General features: G+C 34.8%; 1 protein-coding gene across 1 annotated transcript in view; it reads left to right on the top strand.

Annotated features, from left to right (window-relative positions):
• The window catches only part of LOC149808240 (lysosomal-trafficking regulator-like), a 250120-nt gene that overhangs the window by 95582 nt on the left and 130951 nt on the right, over positions 1–23587 (top strand). Inside the window, exons 17-20 of the mRNA XM_089975328.1 lie at positions 1208–1411; positions 7062–7337; positions 13990–14188; positions 20337–20432. Of these exons, the coding sequence (XP_089831454.1) occupies positions 1208–1411; positions 7062–7337; positions 13990–14188; positions 20337–20432 (775 nt within the window). The remainder of the gene's footprint in view (positions 1–1207; positions 1412–7061; positions 7338–13989; positions 14189–20336; positions 20433–23587) is intronic.

Below are 23587 nucleotides of genomic sequence, written 5' to 3'. Positions count from 1 at the left end.
CAGAACTTATAGCTGAAACACTGGATTTTATTATATCTAAAAAATGAAGGAAATATATAAGGAACTTATTTAATCTTGTGATGCCTTAAACATCAAAATGGGAAATACTCTGTGAACATTTCTTTCTTTTAGTATTAGCTAATTATTTTATGGATGCAAATGAAATACGTAAATAAATCACCTCTTTCATGCATATTTGAAGAATGGAATGCCAGAAAATTGTATAGCTTTTACCTTTCTAAACATGCGAACCACCAATTTTAGACAAGCTTCTATATATACACCTGTTATGCAGAGTAATTGTGCATGGATTTGAATGTATTTGAATTTATTTGAATTTATTTGAAACTTGATATTGATACAAACAAAACACGGCTGCACTGTGAATAGGACATGCAGATAATTCATTTTTTCTACTCAGATTACAAATATCATTGGGTATGATTAAATGTGGAGTCTGTAGGAAATTCAGGGTGGCTGTAGAGGATTACCATACCTGTACAAGCTGTACAGGGTGTTGATCAGACTGACTTGTAATATTATTTTCACTGGTCTGAAGAGAGACAGCCAGTTGTTATGGCAAGCAGAGGATATGAAGCACTTTTATTGCAGACACAAGCCAAAAGAAAGTTGGGAGTGATGTATTTGCGATGTAGTGGTTAGTTTACTAACAAATTGTAATGGTTACATATTCCATTATATTTCAGAATTAATTTTTAATAAATTATTTTAAATTTTAAGTGTTCCTAATGCATCGTTTGAAGTTGTGTATTTTTTATGTTGGAAGAAACCTACAGTACATAGAGAGTCACCTATCAATCATAAATGGATGATCATTTACAATTGCCATTACATTTCACTTGTCAGAACAAGGAATCAAACCTGGAACTTCATGATTGCTAAGTGAATGTCACTACTATGCATTGAAATGATATAAATCAAGAGGTTAAACCATAGAAAAATAAAAAATAAAAAGTTATAAAGGAACGACTTATAAAAGAACCATTTGTTAGTGAAGAAAGAATTTTGACCAAGAAATATAGTATAACAATAATTTTTACTTCGTAAGTGTTTTGTCTCCTTTGGACAGCCAGAATTTTAAGTAACTTTAACAGAGATAATACGTACTCTAATTCTAACACCTGATCGCAACCGGCAGAGTCAAGTATAGGATATCATCCAAACTTCTGGTCTTCATTTGTTTCAGATCTATGAGCTTTCTGCCATGGAGAAGAGCAGCGTAGGGAAACATGAGGCAGAAAAGCTCCAGGCAAGAGCTTTGCGAGTGTTATTTTCTGTAGTTCACCATTCGCCATTCATGGCACAGGAATATGCTAAAATTAATGGCAATGCCCTCCTCAGTAAGGTCCTGACCATCTCCAGACGTGTGGTTGGTCATCACACATTGAAGGTGAGAATAACAGAATTGATCATACAAAAAATTGGGTTATGAGAAATTGCTGTTGTTGTTGTAGGGTTTAACGCCATTTTTCAGCACAAGATAGGCTATACATGGCGGCCAGTATAATTGGTGGAGGAAGAACCCTGGAAAACCCCGGGAAGAACCACCGACCCACGAGAAGCTACTGGCAGGCTTTCTCAAGTACCAACGTTAGCCGAGGCTGAGACTATGAGAAATTGCATGAATTGATCATACAAAAAATTGGGTTATGAGAAATTGCTGTTGTTGTTGTAGGGTTTAATGCCATTTTTCAGCACAAGATAGGCTATACATGGCGGCCAGTATAATTGGTGGAGGAAGAACCCTGGAAAACCCCGGGAGGAACCACCGACCCACGAGAAGCTACTGGCAGGCTTTCTCACGTACCAACGTTAGCCGAGGCTGAGACTATGAGAAATTGCATGGTAAGGATTGGAATTCAAGTGCTGGAACAAGGACACTGAATTCTTGTTGGTGAATTATATATGATGTTATAAAAGCACATCAGCACAATACTAGCTATGTGAAACCAGTTAGAAGTAAAGTTCTCCAATTTAAAACAGTAGAATTGCTAAAAACTCTTGGAAAATAAACCCTTCCAAATAAATGTAAATACAGCGTGACTCCACTATAAGATGATGGTTGGGGTCCATATAACCCAACCATGTTATCTACTGAACTGTGTTATAACCAATGAATTCAGTTAGCTGAAGAAAATGATGCATGTACCAAAATATGGCAGGGTGGGTGGGTGATAAAAGCAGTTGCAAAAATACATGTTTTGATTAAATGAAGACAAAACTAGCCTGGAACACACTTGTTTATCAACAACTTATATTTTTTTTAGTACAATCCAAAATGCATTGAGTAGTGTACATGTAGATGGAAAATTCATGAATTCGAGTATAAATCAAGTTATAAAATTCATATACCAGTCACATCCCATTAGAAAACACAACACATATATATAAAATGGTAGTTCTCATTGGATCTGTATCCCATTTTTGTCACTAAACAATTCACTGTGATATTTTCACCTGTAGCATGTAGCTGTAGTTATTTACATGCAGTGTGTACCTGTACTTAAATTGGCCTAGATTGTGGACAGCCATAGACAGCTATGATCTTGCCGGGGCTAAGCAGGGGATGAGGCTATTCAGAGTGAAATTAAAAATGTGAACAAAGTTTAACACGTTCAATTAACTTGACGGCCAGATATCTGTGGTTTCAAAAGATTGGAATTTAATTTGCATTTTATGCTGCCATTGGTAGCAGTTGTATGCATAAATATTTTTCCTGCAAAAAGGAAACTGCAGGGCACAATATACATCTTTCAGTCACTTTGGAAAATGTGACAATCCGTCAGATTCCATTGCTCTTATTTAAATTTGGTGCTGACTTCCATAGATGAAAGGTGATTTGTCTTTTTTGAAGGTTGTAGTTGGCTTGCTTCGATGAAAGGTGCATGTGTTACTGAAGTCACAGCTAAAGGACAAAGTTGGAGGATCAAACAAATGTCAATTTGTTATTGTGGTGTCAACATCAGATAAGTGTAGAACATTGATTGAGACTGAAATAATTTTCATTTGCTTAGTATATATACAGAATGATTGGTGCTTCAAAGCTAATCAGTTTTAAGTTTCAGCAAAATTATTTTTTCTGGGTACATTTTTACAAAAAATGGATTAGATTTCATTTGGTTGATTGTAGCTATTCCCATCTTCCTATTCCTGCCTTCAAAGGTTGGTCAATTGTAACCAGTCCAGTAGCAGGTCTATCATAGCATATTGTACTCAGGTCAGATGTCAGCATATGTGAATTATGATATATCAATGCACTGTTAAGATGGTTGGTCAATATGAGCAAAGGATTTGTTTATGTAACAGTAGATAGATTCCAATCCATTTTATATCAAAGTTTGCAGCTTCCTTTCACGGTGCCTTTGAATTTCTCCACTCCCAACTCAAGATTGTGTATGCAAGTTTAAACAACCAACAACGTTGTCACGAAAAGAAAAATAATTGCCAGATCATATATTTTGTCACCAGTAAGGAAAAAGAATTGCAATTTGCAACTTTGGCAAAGCCATATGTTATCCCTGAATATACTTTTTAATATTATTTTTCATACCTTTGAAAAGAACAATTTTTGTTTTCACGTATGAGAAAAATACATGTATATGAAATTTCAAGAGTCTCACCACAATCATCTTATATTAGAACTCACACGTGATCTCTTCCTCAAATGTTAAACTTTTTGCACATTATTTTTGTACTTTTGAGAAGGAAAAATATTTTTTCATGCATGAGAAATATATTTGCATATGAAATTTCAGGAACCACGCCACAATCTTGTTATTTCCAAATTTGTGTTATAACAGCGTGCTATAGTGGGGTCACACTATGTAGTTCCACAGGATAAGCAAAAAGAGCTAAAGATTGTATCATTTTGTAAAAGGTTTATATAATAAAAAAGTAATAATAATGGTAAAATTGTGAATTCTAGTAGTGAGAGTGGGTTTTTCCAGTTCCATGCCCAAACATACAGTTTTTGAAAACAATTGTGTGGAGTTCGTGATACCTGCATTCTGTCCACCTGTCTGTTTGTTACTATATCTTGTAAAGTGCTGGATAGAATTTCAAGAAGCTTTTTTGATTTGTTGCCCAGGATACCCATCTGCAAAAAGTGTCTTCCTTGGCCCCTGCCTGTTGGGCCCCTGTGATGGGATCAGAAATCAAATGTACAAAGATTTAATAATTTTTTTTTGCTGACCATACTTCACATATGAAATTATTTTAAGAAAAAGCATCATATATATAGTTGGTGGATTTTGCATTATGACTGATTGGTCTCTTTTGGGTATGAGGGGGTAAATCCAAGGAGTGTGTTGGTTGGTTGGTTTGAAATATGCAATAAAAAGGACAGGGATTTTGCAAAAGGCAATAATTGCAGTTTTTTAATTTCTAATTAAGAAAAAGGGATTAAGAAACGGGTTGGTAATTTGCATAAATAAGGATGTGAATATACATTTTGTAAAAACAAATTCACCAATGTAAATGGAATGAAAATTTCAGTTTAAAATTCTTAGTTTTATGTTATTTGTTGCATGCAATAAAAATGTCTTTAAATGGACAAAATTGTTTGAAATATAGCAAATGGTTGTATGTTGCACTGGAAAAATTATGTAATGGTGTTATGTGTTTGCACTCATATGGTTTAAGTGTATCATACTTTGTTTTCTGATATCGTCAGACATATAGAAATAAGATAATGATTCAGATGTTATAATGAAATGGCAAAGTATGAGAGGTTATTGCATTTATAAGAATAAATTGCTGTGTACCCAATGTCAGACTGCCCATCTGGCAATCTGCCCAAAGAGCAAATATCCATGAGATTTTAGGTAATATTATAAGGGGAAGGCCACCATGAGCAGCCTTGATAATGAGCCACCTGATCTTAGGGCAGATTAAAATGTTTAGGTGAGTCCGACATTGTGTATACTTATGTCATGTGGTAAGGTATATATACTGTAGACAATTCTGTTGTTTTATATAGAGGATATTTTGCCTTAAATGAGTGAATAATGGATGTATTTCTCCTTCTAATAAATACCCCAATCACATTATGTTAGGAATATTAACTTGCCACCTCGTGAATCCAGCCCTACTAAAAGATGAAAAATGTCTTTTTCTGTCTATCTCATATAGACAAAGACCAGTAACTCTTGCCCTGTCAGTCTTTTAGGATGGGTTGTGGGCATTTGCTTACCCTCTCATGGTCCAGATAAAAAAATAATCCAGATGTTATGGGGTCAGAAATATGGATGATTCTGATAGCCCCTCTCAGATGGGACAAGTCGTGAGTTACCAGTCTAATTGATCTAATGATTTATCTACCCTGGAAGAATCTGGCCATCCCGAATCTTCTCAAGCAACCAGGGTCAGGGGTGTTCCATCCCTGCCTGGACCATCTTCTGCCTGCTTGGCTCTTATAAGGGCGAGGCAAACAATTTTGACCTTCAGTTGTGGAGAGAATCCCGAGAGCAAGAAGGCCTTCCATTCTCAAGGTTTATGAGGGAAAATGGCATGTTTTCAGGGAGTGGTATCATACCAATAACATCGTCCCTCTGAGTGCTTCAATCCCTCAACTGGCCAACATTTTTCTCTGGCTATTTGAGGAAAAACAGTTGGCTGCAATTACTATCAAAGGCTACTGCTCCATGATATCGGACACATTTCAACATCTTGGTAGACATTTTTCTGCATGCAGAGTAAGTGAGCTACATGCCCTTTCTGTTGACCCAAACTATTTTCAGTTTAGATCAGATGGTTTGTTGGTCCTCTTGACACAACCAAAAATAAGTTACCATCCATTGGTAACGAAATAGTCATCATTTGCTTGCTGTCTTCCATAGACTGGTCAAGAGCAACAGCTATGTAGAATCCTGTTCTTGCTCTCAAGTTGTGGCACATGCAAATGTGTCTTCCTTTGGATGTGTATATTGGCACAGGAAATATCAGTAGGAACAATTCTACTTCACAACTCAATGTAAAGCAGCACATAAGAAACAAGAATTGAAGAAAAATTGCACAAAGTGGAATTGAACTTGGTTCATTTCCATGCATGGTGGCCATATTTACACTAGATCATGTAAGCTTCTAAAAATAGTTCAGACATCTTGGTGATAATGTTATTAATGTCTGATGACAGCACAGAGAAAAAAATATTCCTGGTATTCCACTCCAGCAAATTATCAAATTTATTTCTCCTGGAAAATCCAATAATTCACAGCCTATCCTAAAATAAAGTCTTATAATGTGTTGATTTTGGGGTGAACAGTTCAAATATTGAGGCTATTATCCGTTTGAAGGGTACTCAGTCTTTAACAAGAATTAGTTGATCTCATAATGTAAAGAAAGTTGAATATCAAGCTTGTTGGATATGAAAGGTCAATATGAGAACAGATATTGGAGGGGTATTTTGCCAGAATAAGTTAAAGAAATGTTCTTCAATTTTGGATGATAAACCAAATGAAGAATCAATACATACAACCATTTTAGCTATAGAAGTTTAAAATGATTGCATTGAGTACTGGAAATTGAGTTTTGAATCACTTGTAGAAGTTGTAGTAGCAATTTACAGTATCACAGCACAATAGTGGCTATATTGTGCCAACTTAATATAAAGTATGACATTGTAAAAATGATTTGCATATAAGCTATAACCCCTGCCAAATAAATGCTTACATGAAGTACAAGAAGTTAAAATTCCAGTATGAAACATAAAGAGGTATAAATTCTGTTAATGGTATATAATATAAAAGATAAATGTAACACATGTTAAATCCTTACAAATCTCAATAATTTTAAAGTTTTAAAAAAAAAGAATTTTTTAGTATAAATGTCTTCAGTTCACTGTGACGGTAGGTCATTCTGTAGAAAATCTGTATTGCTAATTGTAAATATTGACGTAGACAATTTGTTCATTAAATCTGTTGTTTATTGAATTTCATTAGATCATTTACAATAAAGTGAAAATGTTCTCTTTTGCAAGAAAATTGTAAATACTGCTACAGACTGAATATGAATCAAAATATTTGTGAATGTCTTTGTTTTAGGTGTTGATGGATGCCAGCACAACGGAATCGTTATTCAAAATCGACCCTCAGTCTGGAGGCCTTGTCCTTCGCCCAAAGTCTGAGGCCTTGATACGAGATGCTTCTATCATCGAGCAGCTCCTTCTAAACTGGCAACTGTGGCAGAAGGAGGAATTGGCAGACTTTGTTTTTCAAGGACTAGAGAGTTTAGTCAGGGAAGATCACCCACATCAGACTTTCAACGTCAAGCAATACCAAGTCATCAATATTGTCAGAAAAATATTCAAGATCTACCAGGTTAGTGATGAAAATGATGTTTCTTCCTTGCATATTTATGTTTTAAATCAGCCAGAGTCTTTGTCCCAGGGCAGATCACTTTTCTCATTGTTCTTTCCTTGGCTGATTTTGAAAAGGTTTTCAATGGTCTAAATTGTATCTTTTTGTTTGGAGTTTCTTATTATTGACCTAGATCTTATGAATTAGATCCATCTTTTTTTACACTAATGCTAAAAGCTGTTATTACGAATTCATGGTCTTAACGTAAGTAATAGAGAAGAGTGAAAATGAACAAGCCATGTAAAATTTAAAAAATAATTTATTTCACTAGAATACTAAGTGAACATGTTATAAAGGTTCTTATAACATTGTAAATTAAATCCCAATTAATTTTAGATATGCAAATACAAGTCCTGATGATTAAAGTTCCGAATAAACTTTAGTGGAAATCCAAATTAAATCCAATGCTGGAAGTGTCGATGTGCCTGTCCTGTGGTGGCCCATGTAGTGGTGATATGCCAAGTCTTTTGTTGAATTACAATAATACAATCCAAGAATATGTCCCTGTTTGAAATTTCACAAGAAATTCAAGTCTCTGTTTCCAAGAATGATGTTTTGATGAGCATTCTGTATTTCCAATGAATAATCGGCATAAATAAAATTCCTGCTCAAATGAAACACTGGGTACAAGAATAATACAAGTTTTTCTGCTGTTATCTTTAAGCACAAAAAAAATATTTTCTGGAAAATCAAGGTCATATAGTCCTTTTCTTGACTTCAGGTTACAAAGAAAAAATTCTTTGTAGTGTGATAATAATTATTTCATCACAACAATATCGTGGGTTATAACATTGAACATGTAGGATTTTTTATAGGAGAAATGAAAATCGACAGACATAATGTAATAATCAGGAGTTCTTTGCAAAATTGGGTGTAATGAAATCGGGAGGTAGGCATGGAATGACCCCAAAATTTGGGATTTTTTTCTTCTCCCGACATGAGAGTTGACAGGTATGCAAACAGTGCAAATTAAACATATATAACACTGTAAATCAAACTATTATTATTTATCAGAAAATTACATTTTCCCTTAGATAAAGTTGCCCCTATTATCTTAATATTAAATCATACTGGCAATATAATTCCAATTCTGTGCTATTAGGAAAAAAAATGTTGATATCAAAGGGTATAAACTTTATGAAAATGAATCCAAATGAACATTATTGGCCTAAGATGCTACTGTATTTCTTGATAGTTCGGAAATAAACTTTACTACCATGGTCAACGTTTTTGAGGATTTTAAGAAATTTCTGGTGTTTCACTGATTTGTTAATAAAAAATTTGTTTTGGACTTAGTGGAATTACGGTAAAATTTTATTCTGGTATACAATCCAGACTGACTTCCCAAAGTTCTAAATTTCAGATCTCCTGTATGAACTGGACTTCAACTCCAAACTGAAAGACATGCCTTAAATTTTTTTTAAGCCTTTCATTGATTCGAGAAATATTTGTAGCTAACAAATTTTGATAACAAATCTAATATTCCCTCTGATAGTCTTTCCATTTCCTTCAGTTGCAATTATTAAAGAAGCTTTAAAAATCTTCCAGTTTGTTCTTAGATCTAAGTTGGATATGATGCCAAGAATCACTGTGTAGAGGTATATATGTGCTAATGGGAAAAATATATTGAAAATGATAGATATAGATCTATACATCCAAGCATAGTGGGTAAAATGATTTTCTAAAATGATGATATTGGTCATAATTGGAATCCTCCATGTTAAGAATAGTGAAGGAAATTGGCAGGAATACCTTCTTCAAGGAAATATGCAGCACATTCAGTTTAGGAATACAATGCAAACATATTTTTATAAGCAGACACCAGTAACATGATGTTTTCTTTACAACACAGAAAATATTATTTGATCCAGAAACAGACTCTCTGGAATAATGTAAAAGTTGAAAGTTGACACTGGTATATCATCTATGGATAGGAAAGGATTTATGCCTGATATTTATAGTTTGAAAGAAAAAGATTCTCCATCCAAGTACTTGAATATGTTTCATTTTCTAAAGTACTAAACACTTGTCAATTCCAAATTGCTAGGTCAGTGGCCTTAAAACTTCTGCTAAAATAAATCCAACAGAGACAATATTTAATAGATAATAATAATAATAATAATAATGAGGACTTTGTATAGCACCTAATCTTTAGAAGCTCTAAGCATTTTACACCATTAAACAACACATATAAGATAAAAAACATATAATGATATGATTACAAAAACAAACACCATGAAATTAGAAAACATAAAAAACATGCTGAGAATATTTAAGCTAGGAAACATTATTAGGTCTTTAAGTTTGTTCTTGCAGTCGAAATAAGTTAGTTTTGAGAGCACTCTTGAATGGGATCACTGTGTCTTTGTGTCTAAGTTCAGTGGGCAATTCATTCCATGTTGCTGGGTCCTGGTATGCAAAAGAACGCTGTGCATATGACTTTGTTTTCATAGTGGGAATAATGAGTATACAATTGTCAGAAGAGGAGCGTAAGTATCATGCTGGTGTGAAACTAAATACAAAAGGTTTTAACATAGGTCACTTAAATGTACAAGGTATAGTGGGAAAGATAGACCAGATTAAGTTAATGTTGTCTTCCAAGGAAAATAATATACATGTTTTAGGACTCACTGAAACCAAATTAAATGCTAACCACAATGATGATCTATTTCACTGTCAAGGCTACAATAAACCATTACGTAGGGACAGAGAGACAGCTGGGGGGGGGGGTCTTGTTGTATACATTAGGGAAGATGTAAATGTAAAAAGGTGACTTGACTTGGAGTCACATGAAATTGAGAGTATCTGGGTGGAAATTTTCAAAATAATGCAAAATCTTTCCTAGCTGGTTTCATTTATAGGCCACCTTCCTCCAAAGCATTTTGGAATGATAACTTTTTGAAACAAATGAAAAATGTTCTAGCACAGGAGAAAGAAATAGATATACTTGGAGATATAAATAAGGACCTTCTCAATACTGAAATAAGGAACAACTGGATGGAATTTATTGAATCATTAGGCCTAGACCAGCTGGTAAATGAGCCTACAAGGGTAACAGAAAAATCGAGCACTCTTATTGATCACATTTATACCAACCTACCAGACAATGTGGCTTGTGTTAATGTACGGAATGTTAGTCTTAGTGACCACTATCTTACCTTTTTTGACAAGAAAGGTTAAATGCAAGAAAAATAAGAAAAATGCACATAAAACGATCACTTACAGATCGTTCAAAAATTGTAATGAAGAACAATTTCTCAATGACCTATATAAAGTTCCATGGGATATGATCCAAAATTTGGATGACATAGATGAAGCCATGAGGGTGTGGACTGACTTATTCATGGATGTAGTATCTAAGCATGCACCATTGAAAGTACATCGAGTAAAGACTGAAATTCAACCTAATTGGCTTACTACTGAAATCCTAGATGCTATGAAAACACGAGACAAATTCAAGGCTATGGAAAACCATGCACAATATAAAGTATGGAGAAATAAAATAACAAGTATGATTAAAAAAGCTAAAAAAACTTATTATCAATCATTGCTTGAAAACAAAAAGAGCAACTCAAACTCCATTTGGAAAGTCTTCAATGAACTCACTGGAGGAACGCACAAAAAACAGACAAATAAAATTCACTCACTTCTGGTAAATGACATCATAGTCACTGATGAAACTGACATTGCAAATGTTTTCAATGATTTTTTCACCAACATTACCACAAAGTTAAAAGAACCAGTGATAGAAAACAACTTTAATGAACTGAAAAAGTTATGCAGCAGCAAAATCTCTAAGGAGGTATGTTTCTCTATCCCACCAGTGTCAAAAAACTTTGTTAAAAAATGTCTCAGTGAACTTGATACCAGGAAAGCTACAGGACTTGATCAGATTGGTCCACGACTCATTAAATCTTCTGCCTTTGCTATTGTAGATAGCATAACATTCATAATTAATTTAAGTATTGCAACCTCATCTGTCCCCAAAATATGGAAAACTGCAAAAGTAACTCCTATTCACAAATCTGGTTCTAAGGATGATGCTGATAACTACTGACCAATCTCAATATTACCAAAAATGTCAAAATTGATTTAAAAACATGTCCAAGACTCATTCATGTCATATTTAACCAAACACTTGCTGTTACACCCTAATCAATCAGGCTTTAGACAGAACCATTCCTGTGAGACTGCCTTGATCTCCCTAACTGATAAATGGCTTCAAGCACTTGACCAACTTAGAATAATAGGAACTGTGTTTGTAGATTTCAGGAAAGCTTTTGACATGGTGGATCATGAAATCCTTTTGAAGAAACTGAAAATCTACCAGTGTGATGAAAGAACAATTAGATGGTTTACTTCTTACTTAAATGAGAGAACACAACATGTTTACATAAAAAATGTTCTGTCTGAACCTAAAACAATTAGATATGAAGTACCACAAGGCTCAATTCTAGGTCCATTACTATTCATTTTATTTATTAATGACCTACCACTTTTACTAAGAGACTCAATATCATCTACAGATCTCTATGCAGATGACACAACATTGTCAGACATACAAAACACAAAGCATGAGCTCGAAATTTCTTTACAGAATGCACTAAACAAACTGGAAAACTGGTGCACATGTAATGGCATGGTGGTAAATACTGGTAAAACTAAAATATTACTTATCTCAACACGGCAAAGAAGGACAAATCTTGATAGTGATGAACTATGTCTGACATGGAAGGATACAAATCTGCAAATGGTCTGTCATGATAGACTACTTGGTGTTCTGGTAGATAATAACCTATCATGGACTGAACATATCAAACATATCAGTAAAAAAGTCAATTCAAGTTTATGGCTTCTCAGTAGGATAAGACATTTTCTCCCTGAAAGGCACAGAAAACTATTTTATAACAGTTACATACAACCCTATTTGGACTACTGTAGTACAGTATGGGGTAATTCAAATGATAAAAACATTGCAGAGCTGGCACATCTTCAGAAAAGAGCATTTGGGCTAATATCAATCCAGAAAGAAAGCAAGGAAAGTTTAGCTGGTAGGTTAAAAATATTACCTATTAAAGACTGAATCAAATGATAAAAACATTGCAGAGCTGGCACATCTTCAGAAAAGAGCATTTGGGCTAATATCAATCCAGAAAGAAAGCAAGGAAAGTTTAGCTGGTAGGTTAAAAATATTACCTATTAAAGACTGAATCTGTTTGAGAAAAGCCAAATCAATATACAGGATATCTCATAATAGTGCTCCTGAATATTTACAATCACTATTTCAGTATAGGCTACCTGGTAATACTCCCCACCTGCGATCCATGTCTACCAAACAGTATAAAATTCCCAAACCAAATAAGGAGTTATTTAAAAAAAGTTTCCAATACTCTGGAACTCTGCTCTGGAATAGTATTTCAGTTGAGATTAGAAATGCCCACTCTATTTCCTTCTTCCAAACCCAATATATCCAGTGGCTTCAGAGATGCAGCTTAAATAAATGAATTCCTTTGTATGAGGGCCTCAAGGTGGATTAGTTTTAGCTAATTGTGTTACCCTCTTTAAATAAGGTCATTATTATTATTATTATTTATTATTATTATTATTATTATTATTACACATGGGTGAGGTTGGATAGGTATGTTGGACTAGAGTCTGACAGTAAAACATAGCACAGAGAACAAATTTTGTGTTTGATTCTGGATCGAATGGATAGCCAGTGTTAGGGTACAGAGCAGTGGGGAGGTGTGCTCTGACCGTGGTACTCTAAGTATGATCCGAGCAGCTGTGTTTTGAACTTTTTGAAGTTTCTGGAGCAGATATTGAGATGAACCAGACAGAATTGAGTTACAATAGTCCAGTCTTGAAAGTTCTAATGAACACACAAGTGTTTTAGTGGCATCAGCTGAAAGATATTTGCGAATTGAGCTGATGCATCTCAGCTCAAGATATGCAGCCTTGCATATGTTCATGACATGTTGGTGCAATGTGAGAGTACTGTCCAGAGTAACACGTAGGTTTCATACTGATTGTGTGAATTTAATGTTGGTGTTGCTGATATTTTTTGTTTGAGGTAAAGGATGTGAATGAGAAAGTCTTTGTGTTGTGATCAGAATGGCCTCAGTTTTATCATCATTCATCAGCAGCTTGTTACATGTCATCCACGATTTCACATCAGAAATGCACCTCTGTACACCTTGGATGGTAGCATCAAATAAGGTAATGACAAGTAATGGAGCATGTAATCATATATAGATATAACGTTGACCCATCTGAATCTAAAATAACTTGTAATAACGTTTGGGAAAATATGTTTCAGAGTTGTCAGCTTAATTGGAAACAATGACATGAGAATATATTGAAATGCACAAAAGATACACAATTGAGAACATAAACTTCTTTTCAGTATATAAGCACATTGTTTTTTTTTCTTCTGAATTATAGCCGTAGACCTTGACAGATATCACATAACTTGCATTTCCATGGAATGTTTCACGAATATGATGAGAATATATGGATGACGTCAAGATGACCAAAATAAGCCATTTATAGTGAGACTTTTTCAGTATTGTCTGCCATATATCCTCCTTTTTTTCTTTTCTTTCTACCACAGGAGCGTATACAGGACAGTAAAGCTGCATTACCAGTCCATATAAGCCAGAGGGCTCTGTATATCATTCATGCTATGATTGGTTCCCCACCTGACTACCACTTAATAATTGAAATTTGTGATTTTCTGCTTCATGTCCATCCAGCTGCCAACACGTACATTAACCATTCCAGGTCAACGTTCTACTTCACACTCTGGTGGGGTATGTGGAATTTAATTTTATAAATTTACTTGTATATCTAATTTATCAATAGTATTTATTTCATTTATATTAGCTCTACTGGTCATAGACCAGTAGTGCTTATGGACTGGCCTGTTTTCGGTCATCCATTCATTTTTTAAGGATAAGTTTGTCATTGCTACTCCTCATAAGGTTTTTGGAGAATTGCCACAAAACTTTAAACACACACATTCATGATAAGAAACTTGACATGCACATTCATGATAAGAAACTTGACATACATTCATGACAAGAAACTTTACACACAAATTCATGACAAGAAATTTGACACACATTCATGACAAGAAACTTTACACACACATTCATAAGAAACTTGACACACACATTCATGACAAGAAACTTTACACACATTTATGACAGGAAACTTTACACACAATCATGACAAAAAACTTGACACACACATTCATGAAAATAAATTTTACACACACATTTATGACAGGAAACTTTACACACACTTTAATGACAAGAAACCTGACACACACATTCATGAAAAGAAACTTTACACACACATTCATGACAAGAAACTTGACACATTCATGACAAGAAACTTGACACACACATTCATGACAAGAAACTTTACAGACATTCATGATAAGAAACTTTACACACATACATTCATGACAAGAAACATTACACACACATTCATGACAAGAAACTGTACACACATACATTCATAACAAGAAACATTACACATATGTTCATGACAAGAAATTTTACACACACATTCATGATAAGAAACTTGACACACATTCATGAAAGGAAACTTTACACACACATTCATGAAAAGATACTTTACACACACATGACAGGAAACTTGACATACATTCATGACAAGAAACTTTTTACATACACATTCATGACAAGATACTTTACACACACATTCATGACAGGAAACTTGATAGATACATTTATGACAAGAAACTTTACACACACATTCAAGACAAGACACTTTACACACACATTCATGAGAAGATATAGTTGGCTTTGAATGAAGATGCAGCTGCTTCAAGATCCAATATGGCCAATACAGTAGCCATCTTGAAATCTTTTTGCTGCTCTTCCTGAATCTCACATCCAATATGGCCACCATGGTTGCCATCCTGAAAATCATGTTATCAATACTGTTCCTGGATGGATCATCATATTGATTTGGTTCTTTTACCAATAGACTTCATGTGATGTCTAGTTGGATCTAAATGAAAATGGTGCTAATCAAACATCTAATGCAGTCACCACAGTAGCTGTCTTGAAAATCTTGTTATTGATGGTAAGTCAAAATGTCATTTAGTTCTGACCAAAATGCTTCTTTTAGTGATTAGTGGGTCATAAATGAAAATATGGTCACCATGGCAGCCATGTTGAAAATCTTGTTATTGCTGCTGCTTCTGGATGGATGGTCACCAGAAGATAATTTATGATGTCTTGGTGATCCAAAATGAAAATGATGCTAATCTGGCATCTAGTATGGCCACTAGGATGGCAGTGTGTCTTTGTGTGTGCATGATTGTGAACTCGAACCCTCAGGAGTAAGATTTTGTATCAGTGACTTGGCAGGCTTCTTCACTGATATAAATCTTGCCCCCTTGGGTTAGATTTCCCCATACTACCAACATACTTGGGGAAGATTCTTATGATCTAGGTCTATTTCAGTTTGCCTGTATATCTGTGTACACTATAAAGCCCCTTATTGTACTGCAGCACTCTTGTAATGCAAGTATGGTCATGCATCCCATTCAGTTGGTTGAATTTTGCTTTGTCATTGTTACATAATTTACTTAAAATCTTCTCAGTTCTAAGCTGAAGAGAATCACTTGTATTTCATTCCACATAATTAAATACAATAGGATACTGTTTATGCACTGTTATCATCTTGTTGGAACATCTCACAATATAAGGCTTCCTCAGTTAAAACATGGGTCAGTTTTGTGGCTCCCAGGAACAGTGTTGGAAAGAATTGCAACATTATCCATCCATCCATCCATTCACCCACCCACCCACCCACCCACCCACCCATCCATCCATCCATCCATACATACATCGAAGAAAGGTAAACATCTTCTTAACCACAAAAGACATATAATAAGTATTTCCTCCAAAAATCACTGACACCATGCCAGTTCAGCATATTGTTCATGCAAGTGGTTTTTGTCTGTGCTATTGCTAAGTTGGAAAAAAAAAATTAACTGGGGGGTGAAAGTAATTAGTTCACTGTTATTGTTACTAAAATTAAATGGGTAGTCTTGTTTATATACCATCTGTAACAGTCATTGGAAAGAGATATCTTTTCCCACAAGCCAGATTTCTCAGGACATTTGGCTGCTTTCTTTCTTTCTCTTCCTAACATCCCACCTAGGTTGGGAGAAAAGTACTGAAGCACCTGGTATGATTGACTGGTACATAGAATATATTTTCTTAGTATTTTCTTTGTGTGAAACACAGAATATTGACAAGAAGAAGCTAGTTTATTCAACTGTAAACAGTGAAAAATGTTGAAGAAAAGAAAAGAGAAATGAAGATTATTTGTGAGGACAGTTTCTATTTATGGTTATTGTTTTGACCAAAAATATCAAAGGAATTAAGGGTTCTGTTTTTGTAGGAATAGATATACCTTTATTGTCAAGCAGAATCAGTCATGGCAGTGTATGTGTGGACATCTACAGGTTAATGTTTAGGCTTTTTAGTTTAAGATTTTTATCTTAGATTTAAGCTCAGCATGAACATTTATTCCTTTATAGGCAAACATAAATGCAGGCCTTATGAAAGAGAGAATCATCCTGCATAGCTGACTGAACACTATTTGTCATGCAAAAACATTATTCTATACTTCCAGGTCCTGTTTTAAAAAAAACATGGTTTGTGGTAGTCATACTAAAAACACAGACCTTTCTTCAAACCCGATATGTGTCTGTAGCATTTATGAACAGTCATGCTTCATGCTCATAGAAAAGTATTATCTACAGGCAGTTTACGTAGTTGATTGTCATAGACCGAAGTCATTAAAAATGTAAATTTGTCTGAGACAAGTAACCGTTATAATAGGCTGCACAAATATTTTAATTGACTGACAATATCTAGGGTGATGCTTTCATAAGAAGCCTTTTGGGGAGATTCCAATATGCTAATTCGCATAGGTAGAATACAGGACATGGAACAACCCAATTCATTTGAAGCTTGTTAAATAAAAGAAATGCCTGTTAAAGAACAAAAGTTTTTATTCTTTGTTGCCTTGAATGATAATATATAAGCCATCTTAAAGACTGTTGGGTAGTTCCTGGTATGGAAATGTGTCTTTTAGGTCAAATCTCTAACATGCAAAACATGATTATTTCAGTAGCTGGATGGATGGTTAATTTTAAAGCCAAAATGTCAAAACACAGCTCTGACTTATGAAAGGATGAGTCATCGATGAAGCAAGCAAAACCCAGCAAAACTAAATGTTAGAGTGCCTGATTGATGAATTTTGACTTTGTGTGAAGCACAGCTGTAGACAGAACCATTCCTGTGAGACTGCCTTGATCTCCCTAACTGATAAATGCTTCAAGCACTTGACCAAGGTAGAATAATAGGAACTGTATTTGTAGATTTCAGGAAAGCTTTTGACATGGTGGATCATGAAATCCTTTTGAAGAAACTGAAAATCTACCAGTGTGATGAAAGAACACTTTGATGGTTTACTTCGTACTTAAATGAGAGAACACAACATGTTTACATAAATAATGTTCTGTCTGAACCTGAAACAATTAGATATGGAGTACCACAAGGCTCAATTCTAGGTCCACTACTATTCATTTTATTTATTAATGACCTACCACTTTCACTAAGAGACTCAATATCATCTACAGATCTCTATGCAGATGACACAACATTGTCAGACATCCAAAACACAAAGCATGAGCTCGAAATTTCTTTACAGAATGCACTAAACAAACTGGAAAACTGGTGCACATGTAATGGCATGGTGGTAAATACTGGTAAAACTAAAATATTACTTATCTCAACACGGCAAAGAAGGACAAATCTTGACAGTGATGAACTATGTCTGACATGGAAGGATACAAATCTGCAAATTGTCTGTCATGATAGACTACTTGGTGTTCTGGTAGATAATAACCTATCTTGGACTGAACATATCAAACATACCAGTAAAAAAGTCAATTCAAGTTTATGGCTTCTCAGTAGGATAAGACATTTTCTCCCTGAAAGGCACAGGAAACTATTTTATAACAGTTACATACAACACTATCTGGACTACTGTAGTACAGTATGGGGTAATTCAAATGATAAAAACATAGGAAAGCTGGCACATCTTCAGAAAAGAGCATTTGGGCTAATATCAATCCAGAAAGAAAGCAAGGAAAGTTTAGCTGGTAGGTTAAAAATATTACCTATTAAAGACCGAATCTGTTTGAGAAAAGCCAAATTAATGTACAGGATATCTCAGAATAGTGCTCCTGAATATTTACAATCACTATTCCAGTATAGGCTACCTGGTAATACTCCCCACCTGCGATCCATGTCAACCAAGCAGTATAAAATTCCCAAACCAAATAAGGAGTTATTTAAAAAAAGTTTCCAATACTCTGGAACTCTGCTCTGGAATAGTATTCCAGCTGAGATTAGAAATGCCCACTCTATTTCCTTCTTCCAAACCCAATATATCCAGTGGCTTCAGAGATGCAGCTTAAATAAATGAATTCCTTTGTATGAGGGCCTCAAGGTAGATTAGTTTTTAGCTAATTGTGTTACCCTCTTTAAATAAGGTCATTATTATTATTATTATTATTATTATTATAAGGATGGAGGATTATATTATTTGCACATATTGCAAACACCATAATAACATTCTGGCATGTATCACATCCATCAGCATAGTAACACCACCTAGCAACAATGATCAAATGCAGAGTTCAGTCTTTAAAGTAACATGTTTAAACATTGTATCTTGTGTGGTCATTGTATCTTTGCCATTCCCACACAGCAATGCAGTAGCAGGAAGATCATTTTATATGCTGAGAAGAAGTTAACAAAATCTTTGGGAAGTTTGGACAGTAGTACCATCTAGTCTCTGATGGCAGAATGAACTCTAATGACACTCGCATCACCTTTAAAACACTCCACTGAACTATTTAGAGCAGCAAAGACTCCATTTAGTTGAGACTGTGCCACTGTCCTGTGGATTTTAAAGACTGAAACTTGGTGAATTTTTTAAAATGTAATGTCTGTGTGGTTGTAATAATGTGACATGCTTTTACTGTATCAGTTTTTCAAAGTCTTGGCAGCAAATCCAGAATGAAGAGCACATTTGTTAAAAGTAACAAAATAACAAACTTTTGAGATCATAGTGCATCTTCCAGTAACTATATATATACTTCTAACAGTCATTAATAATTAAGGTCTAATAAGAATAATATACCAACCAACCTCTCCGACGGTTTTGGAGGTTGTGAGACTAAATCTACCAGCTCTATTTGTACGCAAGTGTTTTAAGTACTTCAGAGTAGACATTTTATTTCCTTTAATTTAATTTTGAATTTCCAGTCATTTTCTATTGGCTTTTATCAGTTGATAACTCTCATTATCCTGAATTTTATAATGTTGCTTGCTGGGTTACACTCACTGACCTCCCTTAGAATTGCAGTGCACACATTTTAAGTCTTTTACACTTCCAACAATCATATAAGTAAAAGCCATAGAAGCAATATGACAGAAATATGTTTTGACCATTTGGGGAAAGAGATTTATGACCCTTGTATGTACTCTCAAGTTCATCCATGCAAACCAACATAATGAGTAAGCATTGTTTTTATTGTATTATTGTTATCTACAGATAAATCTTCATTCTGAAAAGTTATCTGCATCTTGTGGGCAAATTGCTGTGCAAACATGCAAGGCAATGCTGCAGGGATTTGTTATTTGCCAAATAAGAAATTGAACTTAATAAAATACCTATGCAAAGTACCTCTAACTTTGTTATTGCAATGTGACTAGTGAGTGATATATTTTTCATACATGTAATTTCTAGGCTTTTGTTGATACCTTGTATTGTTGTTTTTCTACCTGAAGAGTCATTTGATCCTTCATGAATATGTAAATTTTTTATGGCACACAGGAGTACCTGCCTCACCCCTCACAAAGTGGAAACAAGGGCTGAGTAGGGAGAAGACCAGCACGCCAGAAAAAGAGGGTCAACCTGAGAGAGGCAAAGGTAAGCTGCATTGTCATTTTAAGAACAAAGCATTTCAGTATGTGCACACCCTAGATTGATGTCAGTATTAATGTTTTTTAGATTAAACTCATTGTTAAATTTTTGTTACTTTCTTAGCTACAGTAAAGGTAGATTCTATAAAAGAGAGACTTTTGTGAAGCTGAAGCTGAAGTTGAATAACCTTGTATGCAGACCCTAAGTAATGAATTCCACCATTGAAATGCAAGTGGAATAACCTTGTATGCAGACACTCAGTAATGAATTCCACCATTGAAATGCAAGTGGAATAACCTTGTATGCAGACCCTCAGTAATGAATTCCACCATTGAAATGCAAGTGGAATAACCTTGTATGCAGACCCTCAGTAATGAATTCCACCATTGAAATGCAAGTGGAATAACCTTGTATGCAGACCCTCAGTAATGAATTCCACCATTGAAATGCAAGTGGAATAACCTTGTATGCAGACCCTCAGTAATGAATTCCACCATTGAAATTCAAGTGGAATAACCTTGTATGCAGACCCTAAGTAATGAATTCCACCATTGAAATGCAAGTGGAATAACCTTGTATGCAGACCCTCAGTAATGAATTCCACCATTGAAATTCAAGTGGAATAACCTTGTATGCAGACCCTCAGTAATGAATTCCACCATTGAAATGCAAGTGGAATAACCTTGTATGCAGACCCTCAGTAATGAATTCCACCACTGAAATTCAAGTGGAATAACCTTGTATGCAGACCCTCAGTAATGAATTCCACCATTGAAATGCAAGTGGAATAACCTTGTATGCAGACCCTCAGTAATGAATTCCACCATTGAAATGCAAGTGGAATAACCTTGTATGCAGACCCTCAGTAATGAATTCCACCATTGAAATGCAAGTGGAATAACCTTGTATGCAGACCCTCAGTAATGAATTCCACCATTGAAATGCAAGTGGAATAACCTTGTATGCAGACCCTCAGTAATGAATTCCACCATTGAAATGCAAGTGGAATAACCTTGTATGCAGACCCTCAGTAATGAATTCCACCATTGAAATTCAAGTGGAATAACCTTGTATGCAGACCCTCAGTAATGAATTCCACCATTGAAATGCAAGTGGAATAACCTTGTATGCAGACCCTCAGTAATGAATTCCACCATTGAAATTCAAGTGGAATAACCTTGTATGCAGACCCTCAGTAATGAATTCCACCATTGAAATGCAAGTGGAATAACCTTGTATGTAGACCCTCAGTAATGAATTCCACCATTGAAATGCAAGTGGAATAACCTTGTATGCAGACCCTCAGTAATGAATTCCACCATTGAAATGCAAGTGGAATAACCTTGTATGCAGACCCTCAGTAATGAATTCCACCATTGAAATGCAAGTGGAATAACCTTGTATGCAGACCCTCAGTAATGAATTCCACCATTGAAATGCAAGTGGAATAACCTTGTATGTAGACCCTCAGTAATGAATTCCACCATTGAAATGCAAGTGGAATAACCTTGTATGCAGACCCTCAGTAATGAATTCCACCATTGAAATTCAAGTGGAATAACCTTGTATGCAGACCCTAAGTAATGAATTCCACCATTGAAATGCAAGTGGAATAACCTTGTATGCAGACCCTCAGTAATGAGTTCCACCATTGAAATGCAAGTGGAATAACCTTGTATGCAGACCCTAAGTAATGAATTCCACCATTGAAATGCAAGTGGAATAACCTTGTATGCAGAGCCCAAGTAATGTATTCTTCAGTTGAAATGCAAATGGGATAACCTTGTATGCAGACCCTATATCGTGCATTATTCCATCAAAATGCAAATGGACTATCCTTGTATGCAGATCCTTGGTAATTTATTATTCCACTGAAATGCAAATGGAATAACCTTGTAAACAGACCTAAGCTGTCTATTATTCCATTGAAATGCAAGGGGAATAATCTTGTATACAGACCTAAGAAATGCAAATGGAATAATTTATAATAAAAAAAACAGTAAGAAAATAGGTACATGAAAGATGAATAAACACGTTGAATAATAAACACAAAATGGTAAAACATAAACAACAAACTGTAGCAACAAATAATGAACGAAAACCATAAACAATGAATTTCGTCAAACTTATAAAATGACTTAGACCACTTGCCATCCAGGGCCGTAGCATCGGAAACGTGACATATTTTAAAATATTTATCAACAATTATCATAGTGACTCTCCAGTTTGATATTTTCATAGAAATGTTTACACTCTCAAGACATTTTACTTTGATTGTTTATTCTTGTCTAGAAACTTCATTGTCATTACACCATAAGTAAGACCGCAAGTTTAAATGGTATATATGACACTGAGTAAGTCTGGACCAAGGAATTCAAAGAGCATGCAAAGTCTGTGCAATCTTATGATGTAGGTTGATCATTTACAGACAAGTGGCATCAGTTGTAAATGCAGTTTTTTATAATAGAACTTTTCTGTACTGCATTTATATGTTTGTATGAGTGTGTGTGTGTGTGTGTGTGTGTGTGCATGTGTGTGTATGAGAGAGAGAGAGAACACAGGTTGTGATTACGGTAGTTGCTTAAAACAGCACAAAACATGAGCTACAAGTAAAAGTAAAACATTCATTAGTTGATAACAACAAAAAAATTCAAAACTGAATTTAGAAGAAGCATCAGAAAGCTTGGAGAATGCAGATTGAAAGACTGATAAAAAGAATCAGGGTAAAAAGACAGCATGTGCGCAGGTGTGTTATGAACGAAATACAGCTATATATATATTTGCAATAAAGTCTCACTTGTCCAGTTATGGAAGACTATCCACATGTAAGGAAATATGGAAGTCAGTAGAAATAGCAACAAAAAAGTTGAATCTCATTTTCAGGTTGTTCTTTCATAATTTATCACTAAACTACTTAAACTAAAATGAAAAATGTTACAAAAGAAAAGAAAGTATTTGATCCAGGATTTCAAAAGAAATGGCATGTGGATCAATGTTATTTTAATCTAGTACAACAAACCCCCATACTTTCGCATTATCCATCCATGTACCAGTGTTTATACTTGAAATCAAACTGTATATTACAGACATATTTTTATATCTGTAGATAGAATAAATAATCAATGATTGCAACATTCTGGAATAACCTAAGGTTTCAGTGC

This window comes from Sinohyriopsis cumingii, chromosome 1 (genome assembly GCF_028554795.1).
Source record: "Sinohyriopsis cumingii isolate HCF-2022 chromosome 1, ASM2855479v2, whole genome shotgun sequence".
In the NCBI taxonomy this organism is placed as follows: Eukaryota; Metazoa; Mollusca; class Bivalvia; order Unionida; family Unionidae; genus Sinohyriopsis; species Sinohyriopsis cumingii.
This window is presented reverse-complemented; position numbering and strand designations above follow the sequence as displayed.